Source organism: Pundamilia nyererei, unplaced genomic scaffold (assembly GCF_000239375.1).
Source record: "Pundamilia nyererei isolate P.nyererei 1_Seehausen unplaced genomic scaffold, PunNye1.0 scaffold00056, whole genome shotgun sequence".
Taxonomy (NCBI): Eukaryota; Metazoa; Chordata; class Actinopteri; order Cichliformes; family Cichlidae; genus Pundamilia; species Pundamilia nyererei.
Window position 1 is genome coordinate 2508611 of NW_005187457.1, and position 26549 is coordinate 2535159.

The 26549-nt window shown below is 41.4% G+C and overlaps 1 protein-coding gene across 1 annotated transcript in view; it reads left to right on the forward strand.

Annotated features, from left to right (window-relative positions):
- The window catches only part of tle5 (TLE family member 5, transcriptional modulator), a 51218-nt gene that overhangs the window by 8325 nt on the left and 16344 nt on the right, over positions 1-26549 (forward strand). The window contains exons 2-3 of the mRNA XM_005734132.1: positions 16150-16238; positions 23144-23207. Coding sequence (XP_005734189.1) covers positions 16150-16238; positions 23144-23207 — 153 coding nt within the window. The remainder of the gene's footprint in view (positions 1-16149; positions 16239-23143; positions 23208-26549) is intronic.

Genomic DNA, 26549 nt, shown 5'->3' on the forward strand with positions numbered 1-26549 from the left:
CACACACACACACACACACACACACACACACACACACACACACACACACACACACACACATTCTTACCAGCCTCAAGGGTCTTATCTGCTTTTTGTATCTGGGGAAAAAATTGAATGTGGGGCTTGACACACGCAGGCCAGCAGATGTCTGGGTCATTGAGGTTAGGCCAGCTGATTAGCATGACAAACACAACCCTGCATGTGCCCCCCACCTACCAACCCACCCAAACATCACCAACCTGCAGGAGGCCCCTCATTTAAGTGGCCGAGCAGAGGCCATGGGTCACAGGTGATGTTGATTTTGGTGAAAGGCCACGGTGGATGATTGTCAGAGTGCTTTGGGGTTTGGCTAAAATGGAGGGGTGTAGATTGGTACAGCCCTTCTCTTGTTGAGCATACACACATACTGACTTAGACTCAAGTAGGCAGAAAAGATGCGAGTACAGATTCAGACACTGACTTATACCTCCTGCTGGTGGCTGGCTTCCCAAACTCTGCAAATGCACATTGGACGACAGTGAGCTGAGTCTGTTCCTTTTTCTTCTTTGTTTCTAAACACAGAAAGCCCAGCTAAAAATGAGAAAACACTGCAGTGCCAGCATAATTTTCATGGTTTCTTTTTCTTCAACAACCCATTTATGTGTTTGGTTGTAGAAGGAACCGTTTCTGCTCACCTATAGAGTAGATCAGATGTGGGAACATGCTATGTAGTCAAAACAATAGATGGATGTAGTCATTCATGTATTGTGCATATTGAAGCCTTGCCATGTTCTTTTTTTGAGCAAGAAATTATTATATTTGGATTAGAGATTCACCAGTTGACTGTCCAGAGACAAGAATTGGTCTGTTTCCACTGCTCTCCGCTCATATGACCATTAAAGCGCTAGTCTGTGTTATGCCACAAAGCCGCACAGGCAAATAGTTGGACACACACTTAAAGCCACTTACTTTGTTGTTAGCTTGGAACTGAGTGAAGACTCAGACATTTCACTAAAGTAAACAGCAGAGAAAACCGCATAAATGTTCGTGACATCAAACCTAATGAGTCACTTAAACATGGACATTTTATAGAAATTAACAAAGAAAAAGTGGCTGAAACTAGAGCTATCCAGAACTCTGAGCCAGCCACAAACTAACAGCCTCAGTCTGAGCAAAGGATAAAAACAGTTATGAGAAAAATTACGGAGCCGCATGAATCCGAGAGAAAGGTTTAATGTCCTGTTATTTAGTGAAGTTATAAAGTATATGTGTTGTATAGGCTGTCAGTTTTAGTTCTTAGAAAGAATAAGAATAATTGGCAGATAGCAAATAATCAGAAATCATAATTTGCTGAGGAAATTGCAATCGGTGCTGCTCTAATTTGCACAAGAAGTAAGGTGCTTCAGACCTGTCATAGTTTCTGTATCTGCAAACCTGCTAGAGTGTGCTTGGGTGACATAAATTTTGTCCACATACTGTGTGTGCGAGGCTCCGTGCAGACGTCTGCGTTCCTGTAAATTTTATATGATCACACAGACTGAGAAACTGCACTGCAGTGTATTAATTATACACATGGACCCTTCAGGCAGAATTCCCAGAAGTAGAAGAAGAGTGACGATCGGTCCATGGTGTTTGAACTGCCGAGGGGCGCAATGCAAAGACACATCTGATTAATCTAATTACAATTTCACTGACCAAAACTTCTTGGATGAACTTTACACAAGAAGCTATATTATTAGTTAGATAGCTGCATTAAAAATGCTCAAAAAGGCATCAACAGCACAAACAAAGTTAATAGATCAGTGGCTTCACTTAATTGATTTGTATTTGGGTTTGCCTTGATGATAGCATAGGGGTAACTGGGGTTCTGTGGTTCATGATTGCCATTTCAACCCCATACCTTGCAGTTCCCCGCATGTATGCCTTCTTTGTGTTTGACTCCATAAATAAGTTGTCTTTTGCACGTCATCAGTTTGACAAGTTACTAGAAAAATATGACCATGTTTTTGTGAAATGGGGTGAAGAAAAGGCAGATTAATGTAAACTTTAATTCACTACTGTTGGGAAAATATTAAAGTTGAGTGCATTAAGATAAATTGAGACTGAAAAAGATGACGTTATAAACAACATGGTAATGGACTAGCTTGCATATAGGGGCTTTTCTGGAGTTGCTGACCACTCTAAGCACTTTCAACTTCAACCCACATTTATACATTCACACATTGCTTCATTCTATACACTTAAAGCACTTTGTCTGCCACTTCTGGCTATTTTAGAAGCACGAGTTAACCTAACATGGATTTAACCTGAGCACTCAGAGGAAACCCATGCATGCAAAGGGAGAACATGCGAAACCCCAGTCTGGATTAAAAGTCGAAATCTTCTTGCTGTGGAATGACAGTGCTGAAAACGTTATCACTGTACTGTTTATAGTTTTTCATGTAATAATTGTTGACGGTTAGCGTTTTCTCATCATACAAACATCGATGCTATTTTAGTTTGCTGCTGCTTCAGTTGAGCAGACGCTGTAGTGTTCGGTGATTCAGATTCTTCACCCACATCACGATTTATGCTCTGAGTCAGTTTCAGCCTCTTTTGGCTTTTATCAATATTGTTTCCACTGCAGTTTAGCCAAAGCTAAAGCATACTGTACATTAGTTAGTTTGAACTTTAAAAAAGTTATTGACGTTTCCATGCAGTTGTTAGTTTTTTTTAAATGCGATAAAGGATTCATAAGTATTTCTGCAAAGAGGAATATGTTTTAAGTATATTATGTATAACAACAAACGCACAAGCACCTTGGAGTTTATGGCACCCCAGAGAAGCATATGGCTTGAACAAAGTACTGAATCAAGAGGACTGAAAACGTGTCACCGCTCTATAAATGATGCACTTCCCTGCTGGGCCAATCAGTTACAAAACTCTCACCTTGTGGTGATTTTATAAATAAATAAATAAAGAGAAATTAACATGATTATCCACCGATTCTGAGGAAAGAAATAAACAACTAATGCCGTATTTTTAAGTTACAAGCAAGGCTAAACCTTTATGAGAGAGCTCGTAAATGCTTGTTATGTGCTGTATGTGTTACAGTTACTGTCATTAAAAAATAAAATAATTGTAATTTTAAAATGAAAATATATTTCATAATAACTATTTTCATTTTAGCTCCTCCCCTAAACTTCTTTAGTGGCGAGGAGTCAATTATCCATCTCTTATCTGTCTATTTGTCCATCTATCTGACTCCAATTCACAAGATTCAGTATTCCTCCTTGAAACTTGAACACACTGATCACAAAATGATGATAAATGTCTTTATCCAAAATGTGCTCAAGGTCATATTTGTCTTTTTTCGATCACTTTTCCATTTTACAGGAGTACTGGTCAGATTTTGTGAGCCTATTTAGCTTCTCGGTGTCTTTTCTTACTGTCACTTAGTCCAATACAGGTAACCAATGAAAACAAAACTTTCCTTATGTATTTCACACATTGCAGTAACCTATGAATTGTGATGGATCACAAGCCAGATGAGGGACTGCGTCATTGACATTCTGGTTCTGTATGATTATAATACAGAAACTAAAGGATCCGCAGAAGCATGAGACTTGCCAGTTGAGTTGTCGGTGCATCACTTTGTCAGCTCGGGCTGCTTTGCTTTACACAAAGTACCACAGCAAATTTACCAGAAAGAATGTGACCATAAACAAAAACAGATGTCCTGTTGTTGGTTTCGCTCAAACCTGCGGGAGACACTGATGTGTGTGTTTCTGAGTGTGCATGCGTGTATTTCTGCTGCATTGCCTTCACGGACGAGGCCTGCATGTCAAGGTTACAAATTCACAAGTAATAGACGGCTTTGTTGACGTGGGATGTCCTTTTATTGTCTGTATACATTCTTCTCTTTTAGCATGTGTACAAATTGTGTGTGTGTGCGTGCGTGCGTTTCCACACAAAAAAATGTGGTAATGACTTTGTGCGTGTGTGTCTTTGCATGCATGTTCGCAAGTTCCTCTTAAAGTGCGTGTGTGGTTTTCTCATGTGGGAGTTAATGTTGGGGGGATGTAGTGAGGAACTGCATCAGTATTCAGCAGTTGCTTCCTAGGAGGAGAGTGTGGGAGGTGGGAAGAAAGGAGGGTGGCGGTGGGTGGGGTAAACCTTCCCCAGAGCAGAACGGTGCGATGGGCTGGAACAAAGCGGCTCGACGGGAGGCGGCTTGATTGCCCCTGCCTGGCCACAGCCCGCAGATCTGCCAATGCGCAAAGGAGAATTAGCTGTTCTGTTTGTGTGCCTAACAGCGGTAAGGCCATGACTGAAACAATATGCTACCACATCCCCACCAACAGCCTTTTCATTCAAGAGCAGGGCAATGAGAACCTCCCTTGTTCAGTCTGTCCTGGTCCCATTACTATAAAAAATTAATTTGCATGCTGTTGGCGTAAACATGAAATCAAATAGAGCTCATCAGCATACACTTGAAATTACAATACTCTGATAGAAAACAATATGTGCCAAAGAACTTTGGAGTTCCCCCGGTGTTGCCCAAATGTCAGAGCTCCAGCTTTCTCCTTTCATTGTTAACTTGTTGCAAACTTATCTAATCTTCCCTTCTTAGTTCCTGTTTTTTTTCTCCTTCTTTGGCTGTTGTAAGTAATAACCTTGGTTTTTACAAGCAGGCATCAATCATCTACACAGCCATACTGGGTGTAATCTTAAAGCCCCCCTTCTGCGAGTCTGGCTTTAATCTCAGCTATGGTTTCCAAACCCACAGTACTGTCGGCCTCACCACTTTCCCCACTTTTGACAAATTGCCCATTTCCCTTGGCTTTGCAATCTCTGCACTCTTTTCCTGTGGTGTGTGTGTGTGTGTGTGTGTTACACTATGCCTCCCCCACCTTATGTTAGGTCTTATTGTGTACAAGCCTGCGTGCGTGTGGGTATAGTGTACTATATTTTTGTACACAGGTGCATCTGTGTTTGCAGGGCAGTGTGCTATAACTGTCGTGTTTGTATGTGTTTGTACTGTGTACTTGGCTGGCCTTGCCAGGGGGGGTCAAGATAGTTCAGAATGGGGAGGGAAGGTAAGACATGCCAAGCCTATGTTTGCAAGGGCACTTCTCTCGAAGTGATAAAAGTAGAATAATCCCCTTTAAAGCGTCTTAACGAGGTCAAATCTGTTGGGCTGCAAGAGGGAGGTGTGTGTGTATGTGTGCTTGTGTGTTGTGGGGATAATGCTGCAGAAATGGGGGTAAGCCTCTGCTTGGTTTGTGAGAGATAATAATCAAAATCAAATTCCTGGCCGAAACAGGATTAGGCTCTCCCCGTGCTCTAAAGCCCCTGTCCAGAGCGGCTGAAGACACAATCCTATTCCTCAGCCTCTCCTCTCTGATACACATACACACACTTAGCCGCTAACATAGCGAGGCTTCCTTTTGGCCCAGACAGAGTTGGCTGGGGGTGAGCTTGGATGTGGGCCAGTTAGCCCTGTCCCTCTCTCAGATCACTGGGCTCATATGCTTTAGTCCAAACACTAATCCGGGATATTTAGATGGAATTGTTTGGTTGGAGCTATTCTTAGATGGAGGATGTGATCTTGTTTGCTGCTCGTGTATTAGCAAAAAGCTTAAGCCCTCAAAGGCTCTGTGAATCATGTCAGGATGGATTTTTGCTGAAACGTTTGCCCAAATAAACGCACACACCATGCGTTCGTTTCACCAGTACAAAGAGACGGGATGATGCTGAAAGTGGAATGACTGCAGTCGTGCTCAGACAAATGGGCGATGGGTTGCATGTATATTTATAAATGCAGACAGACATTGTTTACAGCACATGTTGGAATCAGTCTGAGTCAATGAGTGAAACTCTTCTGCGATCTGTGCCTTTGCCATAAGGTCAGGTGGCTGTCAGCCTGTTATATTCCTATGTAAAAGCAAGGTTTTTTGCAGTTAAATTGCCATACTGCAGCAACTTCATCACTAAAGGCGGAGGATTTTCTTACTTTCTGTTTCAGTTCTGTGCATTAGGGCTGGGCTATATCATACCGTTCACGGTAATACTGGTGTAATGTTGGGCAACGATAAGAAAATGAAATATCGCGATAGAATATGGGTAAAACGCGCATGCACAGTGCCTTTGTTTACATACGGACATGGCGGCGACGCAGAATGAGAAGAGCGAAAGCGGATCGTTGAATGAAACGGATGAACCAGAATTGGTTTGTAAAAATGCTGCAACTTCAGTGGTGTGGAACTGGTTTGGCTTTCGTCCGTCAGATACACAACAAAGCACTATTTTTGGTAGCGCATGCTAGTGGGCCGTCGTTATTACCGTGTTTTTTGGAAAATACGGCACACTTAAAATCAATCCTTTGATTTTTCTGAAAATCGACAGAGCCCCTTATAATCCCGTGTGCCTTCTGTATGAATTCTGGTTGTGTTTACTGACCTCGAAATGATTTTATGTACACGGCGCTCGAAAATCTGTCAAATGTTTCAGTACGATTTTGCTACGAACCCGCACCGCTTGATGGATTGTTGGAGCATTACGGCTATCGTAGTCAGGCGCCTCACTGTGCTTCAACATAATATTACCGTATTGTGTGTGTATAAGCTCTTTTTAAGTTTTGTGGATATTATACATGGTTATGCTGAGGATATGTCGGCCAGTTTCCACTGGAAACACCTTTTGGTTAAACTGTCAGCGAGGAATTTGCATTTGCACTGTTAATTTTTTTTAAATATAACTTTAATGCATAAAAAACAGCTGCTTGTTTAACTTGGATGGTCTTAGAAAAAGTACCCCTTATGAGGTCCTAGAGCCAAAAATCGACCACGCCATAAAAAGTGCTATAAAAAGATTATACATTAATATTTTTTTCCACTTTAAATTAGCCAATCTTTTAGACCTACTTCTCCTTGAAATATACATCTAAAGTTTTAATTATATTTCGTGGATTTTAACCCTCTATATCCCGGTTTTGTCACATGAGCGCATGGCTTTTTTTGGCGAAAAAAATGAAAAAATGAAAAATTTTCCATAAAATAAATTTGAAAGTTTTATTTTATTGTACTTTTAATTAGGCCTTTAGATGGTTCAAAGATTGGCACCAACATACATTTTGACCTGCCATTATTTTTTTTGCAGGAGCACATTTAAAAAAATGCATCCACCTTTATGAATAAGGACAATTCCCCAAAAGGTGCTATAAAAAAAATTATATATTCATATTTTTTTTTCACTTTAAATTGGTCAGACTTTTAAAACTACTTCTCCCTGAAATATTCATATAAAGTTTTAATTATATTTCGCGGCTTTTAACCCTTTATATCCCGGTTTTGTCACATGAGCGCACAGCTTTTTTGGCGAAAAAAACGAAAAAATGAAATATTTTCCATAAAATACATTTGAAAGTTATATTTTATTGTACTTTTAATTAGGCCTTTAGATGGTCCAAAGAATGGCACTAACATTAATTTCGATCGACTTGGTTTTTTTTTCGCAAGAGCAGAAAATAGTCTCCAGGCGGCCAGCCCTGCTACGTTAAGCCGAAAGCAGTGCCTTATTCCGGTGTAACTCTCTACCATCACCGGGGGCATGTTGGGTCGGAGTCCTTTCTCCAGCACACACGCCGATACCACGTGACAACAAATACGTCATTTCCCGTTGATTGAAAAAAAAAATGCACCCTCTCGCCGACCTGGGGACCAAAAAATGGTCCCGCCCGATCAGCGGGCGAAGCCGCTGCTGCACGCCGGGAGTCAGGCTTCATTTTCCGCAGGTCTGTCTAAGCAGCCCGCTGTTTTCCAGCAGGGGTCAAATGTGAAGCAAGGGCGCCACCCCGGTGGCCAAATAAAAAAATTACAATTCTAAGGTCCTAACTACAGAACGAAAACGAAAGGTAAGCCATCGCCACTACGTTAATGGTAATAATTGTGCAGTGAAAAATAGCGTTTATAATGTGTTTCAATGGGGCGATTTATGGCTCTAGCGCGTCATGTGTATGCCGGTTTGTAGCTTAGCCACTTTAAGCTAATCTAATAAACGGAGACTGCAATTCTAAAGAAAAAAGGAAAAAAAAAAAGGGTTGGAAGGTTTGGCTATATTCTATTCAACACAGTGAAAATGGCCTAATATTAAAAAACGCTGTGGATGAAATATGGCTCTAGTACCATCCAAGTGAAAATACATTGATGATCTTCTTTGCACTAATAAAGTTGAATAGTTGTAAAGTATTTTGTCTAGTGTCAATTATATCATCAGTTATATCGTTATCGCAAATTTTCAAATGTATATCGTGATGAATATTTTTGGTCATATCGCCCTGCTCTACCGTGCATTACTGGCTGGACTCCGAATGCAAGTAGTTAATGTGAATTTCTCTGTTGAAAGCCACAGGTTTGCAGATTTTTTTAAAATCACAAACAGATTGCACTTAACTGCCAACTTCTCCCCATTAAATCATAGACTGACTCAATCGTTGAAACGGCTATTTCAAAGACGGTGCGTTTGCAAATTATTTTTTCACACCGTTGCAATACTTTTGTTGTTCTGCGGTCTCCGACTGCTGCTTTCTCTGGTGTGACTGTAGCATTATAAAGCAGCTGTACACACAGGTTTGACATGCTATCTAAATTGAGTTAAATTTCAGTGAATACTAGTGCATAAAAACTGCTTGTATAAAATCATCAAATTTAATCAAAGCTGCCAGAAAGTTTACAGACTTTGACTCCACACACTCTTCCAGCTGGAAGTTATACTTATGTCACCGTCTTTGCTCTTGAGGAAATCTCCCATTGATTTTAAATCATGACAGCGCACAGAATGGATGCACCAACACCGCATTTCTACTGCAGTCAGTGAACGTGGCTGTAGCAGGTGTGAGAGTAGTACACAGGTGGTGCATATCAGTTTTATAGTCATGAAGTGTTTGTATTTAAAAAAAGCACTGAGTTTTATTGTTGTATTTCCTGTGTATTATCTATTTGTCTTTACTTATTCCTGTTGCATAAAGTCAGTAAAATACATGGCAGGGTATATGTGCTGGTTTCAGAATCATACAGAGCCTACAGATTCAGATTCATGACGAGTATTTGGTGTACATTATCTCTGGATTTTTAGGGTGCTTCTCACTTTTATGGTTGAAAATTTGCATTATTATTGAGTCCTTGGTATTAAGATATGTCTAAATGTAAGCACTTGTACTTGGTGTGAAAGTAAGTTGAACTGGGGCATCGCCCACATGCATACTGCCAGCAGTAAATTACCCATAAAATGTATAATCTCACCATCAGACTCAGCTAAAAAAAGAATACTCTTTATTTTTTGCTTTCAGCAGAAAAAAAAATCAGATGGAAACACTTGTTCTTTTCAGTCACGTAGAAAAAAACGTCACGCCTGAAGAATAATAATATGCCTATACTCCACACTCAGATAGGCAGTGGGAATCTGTGATGGACAGAAAAGCCGGATGGCTCAAATGGCATCCTTGAGACTGTTGCTATGGAGCAAACACATCCTGGCATTGAAAAATAGGCCAACTGTTCGTCAGTGTGGATCTTCTGCATTCATTTAAAAGTGGGAGTGAGATAACATCCAGTCATTAGTGAGTGATTACAATGCCAAGGTTTCATCCCTGCCCCCAGCACACACATACATGCACGCACACACACACACACACAGAAACACACTCCGGCTGAGATGTAAACAGTTAGGCAGTGCTCCAGGAAATACAATCCCCACACTGCTGCTACCCTCAGGCAGGATTTATACTGAGGAGGATGTTTTCCAATGTATCCTGCTGTTATTGTGTGTGTGTGTGTGTGTGTTTGTGTGCGTGCGTGCATCACTGTGTGTGTGTGGATACATGCTGCTGTCTCCGCTCTGTTTGTGTGTCTAAATGCTCCACTGTATTCTTGTATTGTTGGTGTGTCTAATCACTGTAGTGTGATCTATGTGTGTGTGCGTAAAGCTGAGTGCCCTCTGTAATCTCCATCCTTTGCCATCGCTTTTGTCGACTGATCCGTGGAGCAGAAACGGCCTTTGCCTGATTCTTATTTAAAATAGACATTATGGTTCACAGTAGACTTCACATGGATTGGACCAGATGATGAGGCCAGGAAGGGTGGGTGCGTGGGGAGGGGCGGGGGTGGGCGATGAGTGTGCTTAGGGTTGGTGGGTGGGGGATGGAGGTGGGGCAGCAATTTCCTGAAACGATGAATCCCATTTATTCGCTGAAGACTGTCTCAATTGCCTCACCAGCGCACAAAGCTTTTTAATGCTTTAATTACGTCTCAAAGGAGCAGGGCAGAATCAAATTAGAGATTGTCCTACATTTAGGTGCTGTGCGCACATGTGTGTGCGCGTGTGTGTGTGTGTGTGTGTATTATGCAAATTTGTGTGTGTGTGGGCTGTTTTATCCTTGTGTATGATTCATGGCAGTGAATATTTGTTCCTCTGGCAGCCAAGCACCATATATAGAGGCTTATCACACCCCACACACAGATGTGCACACACACATCCTCTCAACCATTTACGCTGTCTAGGCTATCCCCCTGCAACACAAACAAAATGATACACACGCACGCGCACGCGCACACACACACACACATGCATTAGCCCAGCTCTCTCTTGGACAAACACATCCACTCACGCAGCATGCAAGCACCTTTTTTTTTGTCACCGCAGATGGCATGTGTCACAATATTACGGCAGTATTTCATTAACATTATGGGCATCCATCTGTTGTGTGCTCTCAGGTCCCCATAGAGCACCTTGTTTTAGTCACTGACAGAGAAAGAGATAATAAACATTGTTAACAGTGTATGTTTCATGGCGCTCGGATAGCCCTACATACTCTGGTTGTAGAGTGGTAAAAATCTCTCACTAGCACTGTGAGAACTGTGCTCATAGCTCTTGTACTTCGCTGGATGTCTTATCAGAAAAAGGGTTTGATTTTGCTGTAGAGTTTTAAAATATATTTAAAACTCTGAAGCATTTTTTTTCTTTTAAAGCTATATTGGCTTATGCAGCCACTTGTTGACAGCTGCCAACCATTAAGTCTATCTACCTTCCTACATACGACACAGTTTGCATTTCACCATCACCATGTCCTTTTATGCAATACAAATAAAAGTAAATAAGAGTAATATCTCCCCGCCTTAAAGGCTTTAGATCACGCCACCTTTTTCCTCCTGCAGGCACATGAACTGAAATAAGCTGATTGAGGTTTTTTTTTACATTTCTGGAGAAACTGAAGAGACTTTGCAATGCATTTAACTAATTAGAAACTAAATTTACTAATAATTGTAACTGAAAATTAATTACTGAATTTAGTACAGTAATGCATTACTGAAAAAGGTAATGTGATTACAATATTTACACCCAGCGCTGCAAGTAATATAGTCAAATCTCTTTCCCTTAGGGTCATATGATGCACTGGGGTAAATGACAGTGTTGCCATTGCTGCACAAATAAATGAAATAAAATGAAAAATATCAAGCTGAAAGTAGAGAGTGTAGAATAATTACTCAAGAAGCAGAATTATCAATCAGATGTGAAAATGTCATCAGCGATTTGGAGTCAAAGTTGATAAGTTAGTAAGCGTCAGGTTCGTGCAGGCTGCAGATGTTGTCATTCAGGCTGTGGCTGCTGTAAATGTGGAGGAGCAATATTTGTCAGACACTGTTTGTTTGTCATTTTTGGTGAAACTGAGCCACTTGTCCTCAGCGACTTCAGTGTGCTGTGTGTGATGTACTAAACTAAAAAGGACTTTTTTAATGTGACATTTTCATTATCTTGCCTGATATGTCACATAGATTTATCATCGCTGTTTCTTTATCCAGTTTAGTTTATTAAGTGACATGTTATAACTATGGCAGCCAAAAGCTGATTTTTTTATTTCATGCTGGTAGGCTGTTCTTTGTTTAATTGGTCACATGACTAAAATGCGGCATCGTTTTAGAAAGTCTGCGTTTTCGAGCGTCCACACTGCGACGGGGCAGCTCCATTTTGAAATGAATGCGTTTTTGAGAGCGTTTCCAAAACGCTGCATTTTTTTCCTTGAGGAAAACGTCGTCTCAGTGTGAACGGGAGGCCAAAACGGAGAGAAAACGACGCGTTTTCGTTTGAAAACGCATTAGTGTGGATGTAGCCTTAGAAAGTTCTTGCTCCTTTTCTTGCTTTTTCTGTGTCTTATTTTTCCTCCTTCTGCCTCCACTTCTTTTCTCTTCTTCAGCTACCTGGGGCAGCTGACTCTTTGGCATGTTAAACGCTTGCATATTACAGTTCACATTGAGGAAATCGGATCTTGAGCAACAGCTCTGCCCTCTGGCACAGGGGGCAACCTGTACATAGACACACAAGCATGGACACACAGTGCAGTGTGAGCTTCACGGCTGCCTCTAGCCAAGTGCCTTGTGTTGACACAGGCTCTGTGTGGCACAGGCCCATATAGCTGAGCTGTTGTTTGCTGAGCTTGGTCCATGCCGTACTGGCTAGAGAGATAATGGAAAAGGTTATTCTTCTTTACAGTCGAAGCCTCCGTCTCCAAGCAGCAGACTGGTTTGTTTGGGATTGGGGGTTTTTTGTGTCTGTAGGCAGAATTATAATGTCAGGGCTTCTCGTACCATTTGGATGTGTAATGGCCGAGGTCACTGTCAGAGTTTTACAGGACTGCACGTTTTATGTTTTTCTAAATAAAAGTCTTAAGTGCCTGTGCCTCTTCCGACCTTAGCGCTTCTGAATTTCCAAATGTTTTGCGGCCATAGTACGAAACGCATTTCATGCATGTACAGGATACCAAATGTTGTTACCCTGAAAGAATGCCTTCCCTACTTAAAACCACGGTAGAGTACTCGCTACTGAGCCATTAACAAAAAAAGAGAAACAAAAAAACTTTATCCTGTGAATCAAATAGATCTGCTCTTACAACCTGAAGCTATCTTGTTGCTTCGTATAGTCTCAGTCTATTGTTCTATGAATGCAGAGGAGGCTATTTGCAGTTAAAAATGAGACTGAGCGGCATGTCGTGGTGAGCGGGGTACAAAGCGACAGGTCATTCCTAACAATGTCAGGCTAGCTTCCTGTAAGTGCTGCAATCAGAATTCTGATGGTTTTTTGTACCTGCTCGATCGCAGTGTGGAAAAAGTCTTTTGTTCCTTTTTTTTCCCCCCCCCCCACATGACCCATTATGCAGCCTGCTGAGAAATAATGAGATTTTGTCCCTATTTGGGTTTGATGCTCTCTGTGCTCCAACACACAACCAGTGCATCCACTGCTGCCCGGGGAATGTAGTGTGGAGAGAATTACAATAAGGGCTAATGGAAACATCCAGGCTAGGCAAAAGATGTTGTTTGCTAAAAAGCCCAATGTGTCTTTGACATGACATGGTTGTCATTTCAATCACAGTATATCTAAAACGCTCTGTTTTTTGTTTTCTTTTTTCTTTTTTCAGTGTGGCAGGTTAATTGTGGCCACTCTGGGCATTAAAACATGGCTTTGAGTTAAACCACTTTAAAGTAACACAAACTTTTAAATAGGTAGCCTTACTGTCTTTAATCGTCTTTTGCCAGTGAAACAGATAATCAACCCATGTAACCTTTGCCTCCCAAGAAATGAACTTTTAAGATTCTTTTTAAAGGCATCAGTGGCGGCAAAATATCTCAGAGATGAGCTGACACTGCTTATGCTGAAGGCTGCTGCAGGAGCTTGGGTTTGAATCTGCCTCAGACCATTTCCTGTGTGTCATTCCCCCCTCCCTGCTTTCCTGTCTGCTTTCGGTGCTTTCCTATCAATAAAGGCAGAATGCCAGAAATGAATCTTAAAAAAGACAACAGTGAAACACAGATAATGGTCCTCGTCACCATAACCAAATCTGTTATTTTTTTGTATTAATGTGGTGAAAAAACAACCTTGTCAGGTGATTCTCCAAATTAGCTCCAAACAGACAGTGTCATTGTGTTATTTTATGTATGCTAATTTAACATGACTTTGGCTACAACATAAAAAAACAGCGACTGAAGCAAATTCAAATGAAGTCATCTGAAGGGAAACCCTGAGTAGTGGAATTTAATGTGATTTTTACCTTGAAACATACCACCCATCTTAAACTTTTTGGAAACCAAGGAAGCACCCACAAGACAGCGCTTCCAGCCAGAATCCTCAGGAATGACTTGAGAGTTAAAGGCACAGATCCCAACATCACTGAGCATCCAAAGTACACGTCGGAGCAAGCCTGCCCCATGGAAACCCTGCCCACAGCACTCAAAGTATCCGCTTCCAATATCCTCTTTCCAAGACAGCACAGGGGAAATTCTCAGAAATCCTGTGTCTGTGCCCTACTATGTCATACCTGTTTTGTTAGCATGTGGGTAAGTTACAACATAGTCTCTGTAGTTATTCATAACAGTACTTGCTGTCTTGGCTGAAACACCTTTTAGTGAAGGTTACGAATGATCTTCTTACTGCCTCTGACAGCGGACCCGTCTATGTGCTTGTCCTGCTAGATCTCAGTACAGCTTTCAGTACTGTTGATCATCACATTTTATTACAGCGATTAGAGCACGCTAGAGTACTGTGCTACAGTGGTTTATATCATGTCTATCTAACAGACTCCAATTTGTTCATGTAAATGGAGAGTCCTCTTCACACACTACGGTTAATTATGGAGTTCCACAGGGTTCCATGTTAGGACAAATTCTGTTTACATTATACATGCTTCCCTTAGGCAGTATCATCAGAAGGCATAGCATACATTTTCACTGCTATGCTGATGACACCCAGCTTTATCCATGAAGCCCGATAACACACCAAGTAGTTAAATGGCAAGAATGTCTTAAAGACACAAAGACCTGGATGACCTCAAATTTTCTGATTCTAACTTCAGATGAAACTGAGGTTATTGTACAGAGCCTTCACCTCTCAGGCCCCTCTTCTGTGGAACCAGCTTTCGGTTTGGATTCTGGAGACAGGCACCCACTCTACTTTCAAGAGTAGGAACCAGCAGCAATAGATCTAGGGTCCTGGGGCAGTCCAGTGAGTGTCCAGCATGGAGTGTTTCTCCTTCAGTAACCTTTTTCACTCGCAATGTGTTTATACACCGCTCTGCATTTAATTATTATTTGCTATTATTATCTCTGGCACTCTTCCATAGCATATCTTTGTCCTGTCTTCATCCACTCACCCCGAACCGGTCATGGAAGATGGCTGCCACTCCTTTAGCCTGGTTCTGCTGGAGGTTTCTTCCTGTTAAAAGGGAGTTTTTCCTTTCCCATGTCGCCAAACTGTTTGCTCATAGGGCTTCATATGATTTCTGGAGTTTTCTCTTTTGTCTTATTGTAGGGTCTTTACCTTACAATATAAAGTGCCTTGAAGCAGCTGTTGCTGGGATTTCCAAACACTGCAAGTACTGTTACAGTGTGGCAGAGACACATAACGTCAGCATTGGAATTTAAATTCCCCATAAAGATACTTTTATAAAGTATCTTCATAAAAGTATCATTAGTTATACAAGAAGCAGGCCTAAATGTTTACTCACTGTCACTCAAAGTGAATGCTGGAATAACAAAAAGGAATGTTAAGATAATCATTACCCACTTTGTATTACCATTGTACCTCATGCATCATCAATCAATAGGATGTTATGGCTCACAGCATGGCTGTTTTTCATCACGGCCCTGGCTAATAACTCATAAGGTTGCTTCAGCACTGTAAAGAAGCAGTGTGTGCCAAACCAAGGACAGACTGAGTCTGGGTTATGTCTATTGAAGGTTAAGTAGGGGTGTGTTTTAATCTATTTATGGCTAATTATATCTCTGTGTGGGTCAGGTTTGTGTGCGGGTGTGTAAGAGAACAGTTCGTTTGCAGGGGTTTAAAAAGCTGGCAGGAACATTAAGTTTAGATGTTTCTGTTTTTGAGCATGCACACAGTTTCGGGGGTTTTCATTTGGCCCGTCGCACTTGGAAACATGCTTGGCAACCAATTTTTTCGTAATGCTTTGCTCGTTGGACTGTGGCAAATTGAAAACTGTTTGATTTCATGTTCGTGTTTTTAATTATTTCTCCACGTTGGTCTCTTGCTTCTCTTGCCTTCACTCACCTATCCTGCTTTTTTTGTTTCCTCTTTCAACATGGTTCTCAGTAGCTCTTCTCTAACATTTTTCTCTCTATGTTTTTGCAGGCCTCATCGCAGCAGCTGAAATTCACAACCTCTGATTCCTGTGACAGGATCAAGGATGAGTTCCAGTTTCTTCAAGCACAATACCACAGGTGAAAACACTGCTGCATGCAAACAAAATTGAAAAGCTGTACATATGACAGCCTGTTAAGTGCAGCTCTTTTTAATAAGGAATATATCCCCAGGCTGTACATGTGTATTTTCAGGATTTCTGTTTATTGAACATACTGTGTTTGTGCACCAGTAGCCGGTATGTTAAACATAAACTGAGCTGCGTTGTGGCAACAAAAACCTACCATTTCTAGGTCAGAATGGCTTTTAATGCGGATGTATGTTCTTTTTTTAAACACTTTGTTTTACATCAATAATCACTAACAGTAACACTTGGAAACTGCCTGACTCTACAGCTAGCTAAAACTCAGGGACAGCGAAGTAGTTTATATTTGTGAGCATATTCAGAGAACATTTACTGTCTTAATATTAAATAAATTCAGATAATAATAGTGATAATTAATTTTATAGGAATTGTAAACAAGTAGCAAACAGAGGATGGATCACGTCCTCTTAATTAAATTTAATCGAATACAAAGAAGAGAGTGTTGAGTTCAATTCCACCAGTTCATTTCTGTGTGGAGTTTGCATGTTTTCCCCGTGTTTGCGTGGGTTCTCTCCGGGTACTCCGGCTTCCTCCCACCGTCCAAAGACGTGCAGCTTGTGGGGATAGGTTAATTGGATAATCCAAATTGCCACTAGGTGTGAATGTGAGTGTGAATGGTTGTCTGTCCCTGTGTGTTGGCCCTGCGACAGACTGGCGACCTGTCCAGGGTGTACCCCGCCTCTTGCCCCATGACAGCTGGGATAGGCTCCAGCGCCACCCGCAACCCTGAAAAGGATAAGCAGAAGCGAATGGATGGATGGATGAATACAAAGAATTAACAAAATATGATAACAGTGCCAGGGTTAAGTCTGTATTTTCACTTTAAAAAACAACAAATGGTATCATTGTTTGCAGGATACCTTCAAGAATTTAAATAAAAATCATTAGACTTTTAAGATGAATGTTTGCAGCCAAACACAGTGTGAACTCGAAGAGAACCCTTCTGTGGTAAGAAAAAAATGGAGATGTGTGCCTTTGTTTCAGTAGTATCTCAGCTCTATTGCCATACTGCACACTAAGGAAGCCTTTATTGACTCATACCTAAATCAATCTCGTTTACCCTCGGCTATTGATCTTCCTTTACTGCTTAAATACCGCTACAGCTCCAGAAGTCTGAGGTGCTTCCAAATTCCGACCTTCACTGATCTGTTTGATAGCTGTTGTAAAGAGGAGGGATGCCACGGGGTCTGCATCAAGAAATCCACTCTTTGTGCGAGTGGAGTCTTTGAAGCCTGTCTTCCTTCCTGAGGAGGTTGGTTTGTTCCTCTGTACCTGTACTCCCAGAACCTTCCAGAGGCTTGCCTCAGCCGGTTACAGACACAGGCAAAGGCAGATGAAAGAGTAACACATTGTGTGTAAAATCCTTGCTCTGGTCTGATCGCTTTTGTTTGTAGGGGATTCTAAAGCTGCAGTAATGCCCTGTGCGTCTTTTTCCTCGACTTTGGTTTTTGTAATTCCCACAACAGTGAGCAGCACCATTTAACCCCCTTCAGAGAGTCACGGCGCAGTTGAAAGAATGCCTTTTTTGTCTGAGCATACAGAACATGCATACAGTTCCTATTGACTCAGGAGGGGAGCTAGGATTGGGTGGGGGGCTTGGGAGCCATAGACGAGGCTTTGTAGTATTCTGCTGAGCTGCGTGTGTCTGTTGCTGAAGACTTTAAAAGGCAAATGTACCGCAGGCGTTCCCCCGGGTATAGTACCGAGCATTGTAGCTGTCGCTGTCTTCTTCTTCCCACCCGACAGCCCACCCTCCTTCCCCCGTCTCTTCTCCCCTCCCCTCGTTCACATGCATAAATAGATCAGGGAATACATAAATCAAAATAAAGATGACAGCAGGAGCGATTTAGAGGCGGAAGAATCGGCAATAAAACTCCATCAAAGTGTCGTTTGAGAACAGTGGCGCAGGCCCGGGGGCTGCTGAGCACCAATCAGAGGAGGCACGGAGCCAATCCCAGGTAGGCTGGCAGCGGGGACGCCTGTTGTCATGACAACCCACCATACAGCCTACGCATGTACACAGGGATGGCGCTAAGGGTTTTATGTAAGTGGGAAGGGGAACATTTTGGGCGAGTGGAGGCTGCTCGTACGAAAACAGGATTAAGGATTAAAATCACCAGCCCAAAGAAAAAAAACCCTTCACACATGTCAGTGTTATCAGGTTGGACATCTGTTGCTTACCAAGGTGTGAGCAGTCATAACCAGATATCCTTAGCTTGGACCAGCCAACAAGTGCACATCTTTATTTTGCTTGGTTGCATTTTGGCTGCAACTGTTCTCAATTTCTTCGTATCGATAAAAAGAGTTGGATGGTTGATACGATAAATGTTGAGTGTTATTGCTGCAGAGTGGATTTTCTTTTAAAGCGGGTCACTGTTTACTTGTTTTATACACGTGTGGATTCTTGAGAAACATTGTCATGCACGAAGATGACATCCTTGTTTTCAGCAGCAAGAACCAATCATTACATGAGTTTAAATATTATGGCAAATAAATAATAAAAATAAAGGGCATTAAAACTGTTACTGATATGAAGACCTCAAAGCTGATACTGGGAGGCTGGTTGGATTTTTTTTAAAAAGGAAACCTCAGGCATGACAAATGTCAAACTAAAGGTAATAAATGGAAGAACGAAGAAGTAGCCAAAAGGAGAAGCTAAAACTTCAGAACAACACAGACGTGGAGAAAGACAGAGGCAGTAACCCAGACAGGAAAACAGCCAAGCAACTCAGATGAACTGACAAGTAAAGGAGGAAGAGACCATCTATAAATACACAGAGAAGACTAATTGGGAAAGAAGACTCAGGTGAATCTAATGAGGGCAGAGCAGACGAGGGGAAAATGCTAACACAGTAAGGCAAACCAGCACACAAGACACACAAGGTGACTTATTAACAAAAAAGCAGGAAGTAACAGGGTTACAGAGTTGTTAACAGAGTTCAGAGTGACAGAAAATACACATATAAAAGGAAGGGAGACAGAAAAGGAAACACAGGAGACAGAGCGGGGGGGAAAAGGTAAACTGTTTGGCTGTTAGCGTTTACATTAGGAACAGCTGCTGTGAGAGCACCGTGAGAGCTGAGATAAGACAGAAGAGGATGTTTCTATCTACTTACAAACACAGATATCCCATCATCAGTTACAATTGTGCGAAAAAAAACTAAATAAAAATTTTCATTCCAGAAGTTAAACTTTAATTTTTTTTTTTTTAACGTTTTAGTTTTGATGATTATGTTCTTATAGCTCATGAAAATGAGAAATCCAGTTGAATGATGTTCAATTTCACTTATACACTCAGTACTTGGGGGTCCTTTACTGCAAATTATTGCATTAATGCGGCTTGGCGTGGAGGTGGTCAGCTTGTGGCACTGCCAAACTTTTATAGAAGCTTTGATAGTAGCCTTCAGCTCATCTCTATTCTTGGATCAATTGTTTCTAGTTTTCCTCTTGACAATGGATTTTCAATGTGCTTCAGGTCAGCGGACATGGCTAGCCAATCACAAACCTCTGCAAAATAATGTTTGCTGACCATTAATAATATGTTCAGCAAATGTTTTGGCATGGATGCAGTTGCTAAGGTCTGCTGAAAAAGAAAAGCAGCATCTTCATAACATTTGCCAACACATGGAAGGATAAAGTGCTTTGAAATCTCCTAGTAGATGGCTGTATTGACTTTGGACTTGATAGAAACACAGTGAGCCAATCACCAGCAGATGACATGGCATCTTAAATTTTCACAGACTGTGGAAACATCACACTGGACATCAAAATCCAACCTTACTTTCTGTGCCTCTGCACTCTTTTTCTATTCCTTATGACCTTGATTTCCAATGAAATGATACATTTACTTTGAAACACTGAGTATCTGTCCAGTTCCTTTTCTCCTTAACCCAGATAAGAACTTGCGACATTGCATCTGGTTCAGGAGTGGCTTTGATATTAGAAATGTACTAGTTGAAGTTCCTTTCCTGAACATTTCTGTGGGTGGTGGCTGATGATGCAATGACACCCGCCTCAGGTACTCCTTGTGAAACTCTTACAAGTTCTTGAATCAACTTTCCTTGACAGTCCACTCAAGGTTGCAGCCGTCCGTTTCTTTTTCTGCTTTGCTTTTCCGTTCTAGTCAGCTCTCCATTAACATGCTTAAATCCACTTTTCAGTAATGACCTTCTGTGGCTGTGGGATTCACGATTGTCATCTGGATAAGAGTCAAGTCAGCAGTTTTTTTCCACAATTGCGGTTGTGTTTAATGAACTAGACTGAAGGGGCCTCTTCCAGTGCTGCTTTTATCTGAACAATGTGTGTTTTTCTTCATCCTGGCCTTTTGTAAATTGTACCTACTGGTAGGATGTTTTTTTGGTGCACGTTTTTTCTTCTGTCTGCCAATGGTACCTTGGATGGATCAGCATTGGTCTTCTTCGCCTTTCCTTAACACCTCTGTCTTCTGCTGCCTGAGGCACTCTCACTGCTTAGCAGCAATCCTTGCAGTTCACTCTAGGAGGGCATCTTACTATTCATGACTGCTCCACACGTCCTGGATAGTGGTATAGACATGAATCTTTGTTCCCTCTTCTGTTTGTTTTTTCTGGAAGATCCTTGGAGTGCTGACCTTTGGGTGAATTCCATAGAATTTACTTTTTTTCCAGCTATAAACAAATTATAAACTATTCCAACCATTGAGAAAGCTTCTCAGCACCTGTTTCATCCACTGAGTTTGTGGCTTTCCTTGCCTTGTCATCAAGCCTTATTTGTTTAGTCTTTTTACAGTTGTATAGTCATGAAATTCAATCTGAGGACTCTGGAGACTGAGATGTAGCTCTTGGTTGATGAGTTAATAAATTTCTTTTGATTAGCAGCACCTGGCTGCTACTTAAACTCCTACTTCCTATAGAAGCAATAAGGAGGTCACAGCCGTGCATAGTACTGTGAAAACTTGCTTTTTCTATTGCCAAAAGTATTCACTTTTCTGCTTTCACGCATATGAACTTCAGTGACATCCCGTTTTTAATCCATAGGATTTAATATGATGTCAGCCCACCCTTTGGAACTATAACAGCTTCTGCTCTTCTGGGAAGGCTTTCCACAAGGTTTAGAATTGCGTTTATGGGAATTTCTTTTCTTTTTTTTAACCATTCTTCCAGTAACACATTTATGAAGTCAGACACTGATGTTGGGCGAGAAGGCCTGGCTCACAGTCTCTGCTCTAAATCATCCAAATCAGGTTTCGTACTCTGTGAAGATCAGTCAAGTTCTTCCAAGCCAAACTCGCTCAACCATGTCTTCATGGATCTTACCTTGCGCGCTCGTCTGCAGCCACGTTGGAACAATAAAGGGGCATCCCCAAACTGTTCCCACGAAGTTGGAAGCATGAAATTGTCCAAAATGTCTTGGGATGCTGAAGCATTAAGAGTTCCTTTTATTAATTAAGGGGTTGAGCCCACCTCCTGAAATACAACCCCTTCCATAATTCCCTCAGCTGCTGTGGAAATCCGTTCCATGAAACTCCCTGCGAACTGTTCTTGAGCTAATCTGAAGGCCGCGTAAAGTTTAGAGGTCTGTAGCGATTGACTCTCCAGAAAGTTGGCGTGCACTGTGCACTGTGCTGTGCCCAGCATCTGCTGACCCCGCTCTGTAACTTTACATGGACCTTCCACTTCATGTCTGAGTTGCTGTCATTCCCAGTCGCACTCACTTTGTTATAATACCTCTAACGGCTGACTGTAGAATATTTAGTACCATGGAAATTTCTTGACTGGATTTGTGGTGGCATCCTATCACAATACTAATACTAATACTAATACTAATACTTTTTCATTATATTGTGGTTTTTGTATTTAAAGTCAGGGCAAGGGTGGAGGCTCTAGCTGCAGTCTACACTGCAGTGGCTACAGTAAGTATAGAAAAAGCAGCACAATTCTGTGTGTATGAGTAAGCTTACATTATTGCCTGTGTGTAACACGGTGTTCAGTCTGCCAGTTAAGACTAACAGCGGCAAAGACTGAGCCATCGCTCGCTATAATCGAGCTGTCATTCCTGCAGACAGCTGCGAAGAACAACCCTGCATAAATATACACACACCATCAAACAGGTTACAGACTTATCCTAAATCTGAACCTATCTAGCATGTGTGTCTGCATATTTTGATGAGTCTTACCCACGCTTCACATCGGATGATTCCGCCTGTGACTGACACGCTATAAAAGGCTGCTTCAATCAAAATCACAGAGGGGCTCTTTTTTTTCCCACCTCTGTCGTTTTTATTTGACAATCAGGCTGACTTGTTGATGCATCCTCCTTTGTCCTGTCGCCTCGCGTGACATCAACGCTGACATGATTACAGCTAATGGCTGTCGCAGGGAAAGGGTCGCAGAGAACGCGTCAACACTATATTTAGACTTTTTGCTTCGCTGCCTCTTCTTTGATTTAGTGAGCAGACATTTTGGCTCGGCTCGTCTCTGGAGTTCAGAGGGAGTTTGACCTCCTCCTGTCAATTGACACATGTCAGGTGTGGCGAACACGCTGCCACTGACTAATAAAGGCGAGGATGATGATGATGATGATGGTGCTAATGATGATGATGCAGTTGGCAGCGATGATATAGATGAAAATGGTGGCGGGGGATGATGAGAACGGAGGTGGTGCTGCTGCTGCTGCTGATGATGATGGTGGCGGTTGAAGCAATGATGAAAGTGATGACAGTGCTGCCGGTGAAAGTGGAGGTAATGATGATGAAGGGGGGTAGAAGTCACCTGGTGTCAGCACTTTTAGAAGGAAGACTGTCGAGCTGAATAACAAGGTCTGACTCTGTCCTCCTCTCCTCTCCCCTCCCTCTCTCTCCAGTTTGAAGCTCGAGTGTGACAAGTTGGCCAGTGAGAAGTCAGAGATGCAGCGCCATTATATCATGGTGAGTTAAGCTGTGTGTGCTGCGCGTCAGAGCTGATGGTTGACACAAAATGCCATCTTTTCACTGTTTTTAACTAATGTAGATTTTGGTTGTTGTGCAACTTCTTTGTATTTTCACTCTACCTCCTCCCTACCCTTCATCATCTTCCCTTTTGCACAGCAAGTCATTTTCATAGATTTTCTTAAAATTGCTTGCAAATGATTTCAGTTAGCAAAGAAGTGACGCCGTCGTTGTGCTTCTCTTGAAAAATGTTTCCTTTGTTTGGGAATCTGACAGTTACATTATTAATTTTCCAAACTCATCTAAACAGTCCAACAACTCCCTTAATTAGATTCTTCTTCGAAGAAAACGGACGGCATCAGTTGTTTCAGCAAATGCCCTGAAAAAGCATGCCTTAATGATCAAGCGACATGTCCCTTTAGTGTTTGCTGGAACAAAGGCTGTTGTCTGTCAGCGAACAAAGAAGGAAGTTGGGTGATGTTATTACAGAGCCGCGAAGCCTGCAGCAGGAGGAGATTGGACTAAGTGAGCAAACAAAACTTTTGCCGTGCTAATGGATCGTAAAATGTAATTTTTTCCAGCCGTGATTTGCACAATTTTGGCACAGACAGATAACGCCATCCTTCAAATTAGGATATCATATCTGGAAAAAACATTTTCTTTTAGTTCAGTTTGAAGGACATGTTGGTGAAACCCTAAAGTGCGCAGTGCAATCAAATCCAGTTGCTGACTGGTGTTGATTGTAACCCCGTTAGACTTGAAATCTCAACACGTAACATGATTGAAATGATGGTATCATGTTCCCTAAAAACAAAACCTGAACTGAAATAAACCAGAATTTTTCATGCTTTGTCAAAGTCAAAGTCAACTTTATTGTCAATTCTGCCCCATGTACAGGACATACAGAGAATAGAAACTACGTTACTCTCAATCCCTAGATAAAAAAGCAAATGAACATTTAAATATAAGAGTGATTAAAAAAAATGCAGGTAAAATAATTAAAAAGTAAAAATTTAAATAAATAAATACAATACAATTTTACATATAACAAGAAAGCTATACAATATACAATATAATGGGTAAATGACATTGGGTGTAAACCAGGCAGAGTAGTGCAAATAGGCAAATAGTGCAAATGGAGATTTAGGGAAAGAGATAGTGTAACAACAAAGTCTTATGAGGTATTGTTCCCTTTTGCTTCTGTAGTTAATGTATGTGTTACTCGCCTCCCCCAGCCCCCTTCATTTCCTCTTTTTTCCCCCCATCTCTCTGTCTCTGTCCACACATTCACATCCACACACAAACATGCACACACAGATGTGGTTGCCTGCTCTCTGCTCCACCTCGGGGCTAATCTCATTGTTGCTGGCCGTAGCTGTGTAGCCGTCTGATGTTTTGCCTCTAATTGATCCTCTGACTGGCTTTAATCTCATCTCATCTGCGCTGCCGCACTGCTCTCTCCACCATCAGCAGGGCAGCAGACACATACAAACACACAATTCCTCTGTGTATCTTTCAGGCAGACATGTGTACACACAGTTTCACACACACACACTCAGGCATTGTCGTCCTTGTGCACATAAGCACACACCCACTGAAACGAGCACAGTCGTGTAAAACAGATTTAATGAAAAACCGATGCCACGAATTTCAGAAATAAATGGAAACTCTTACTAAAGTGTGTTGCAGAACCCAGCAAATTCTGATTTGTGTGTTTTTTCTTTGTGTAATTGCAGTGATTTATCCAGATTATAGGTAATAGTTGATTTAAGCATTTAAATGTTTTGAAGAAACGCAGCTGCACAAATTAATAAGGGACATGCTGACTTTTATATTCAGAAAAATGTTCTACAGACTGTTTAGTAGCCTGCAGGCTGATATTATCAGCACAAAGTTTTCATTAGGGTTTGGTATTTTTCTGATCAGCTTGTGAGGCACTACAAAGTGATATACAACTTTCAGCTGCTCTGTTTTTTGGCAACGTTAACCAAAGCATCTCTTTTTTCTTTTTAAGAGTGCTCCTTTGCCTCCAGTTCACTCAGTGACTCTGTGATGCATGTGCTAAATCAATTTAAGGGACACTTTAAAAGACAGAACCCAGACAAGGCTGCATACATGCAATGGGTAATTCAAAGGCTGATGGAGGCAAAGCTCAGTTTGAGTGTTCTGTGTAGTTTCTATCCCCTTAAATGTTGTGGTCCTGCTTTTAAATGACTAAGGGACAGATCATTATCTCTTAGGACCACTTCAAAGTCCTATATTGTACCAACTTTTAACAAGATAATGTAAGTCTTTAATGTCCCAGCATTGTGTCTATTTCTAAACACATGGTTGTTCCTGCTTTTACTGAAGTTACTGAACCTTTCTTGCTTAACAAGAGTCAGCTTTGGTACAAGTTAGCAGCTTGGTGCTACATTACATTACATAGCCAGGCTTGAAAACCCCTAAAACTCTAGTTTAAGATAATGGGTATCACAGCAGTGGTTATCAGCTTCCATTGTTAAGCTAGACTTTCTTTATCAGATTCTGTCTGCAAGCCCATAAAAGGTACATAAAATGCATATAATAGTAACCGAGTGTATATTTTGACTCTTCTGCACAAAATTGATTAACTGAGTGCTTCTTACATTTGTTAAGAAGACCAGATCATATGTTGCTTATATGTTGAATATAAGCACAAGGGAACACTGGTGCTACAAGAAAGGAAAGCTAGCAGAAAGTTTAGCTTTCTGTCTTTCATTATTTCTAATGTGATAGCTGCACTTTGGACATCTTAAATCTTAAAACAGAAACACACTGATTCAGGATACTCGAGTGGGTTGGTCTTTACTGCAGTTTCAATGATATATCAGTGCAGGAGCTCAGAGATTCCCAGATTACACATCAAGAGATGTCAGACGTTCTGAAGCAAAGTTTGCTTCCCATTTCCACATCTTCTACTTCTGCTGACTTGATGCATCTATCGTTCAGAACAATACTGCAGCCAGGAGGGAAAACTGGGCTGGAGCCAGTCCCAGCAGACACTGGTCAAAAGGCAAGGTTCACTCTGGATGGTTTGCAACCACATGAACTTCCCTATCTTACATGTGGCGAATCAAGAATCAACAGGAAACTTAACATTCCTGCCTTTGGATCGTGTGAAGACGCCAACAAGTTACTCAGGTGAAGCTGCTAAAATTGGCCAAAACAAAACTGATAAATTGGTTTGCTTAGATTTGGTAATAGGTGGTGCTTTTCCCCATTTTGATGTTACAAGAGGGGAATGATCTTTTCTCTATTTGGTAGGTAGGGCTGTGCGATATGACCAAAATCTCACATCCCGATATAAGAATTCTATCGTCC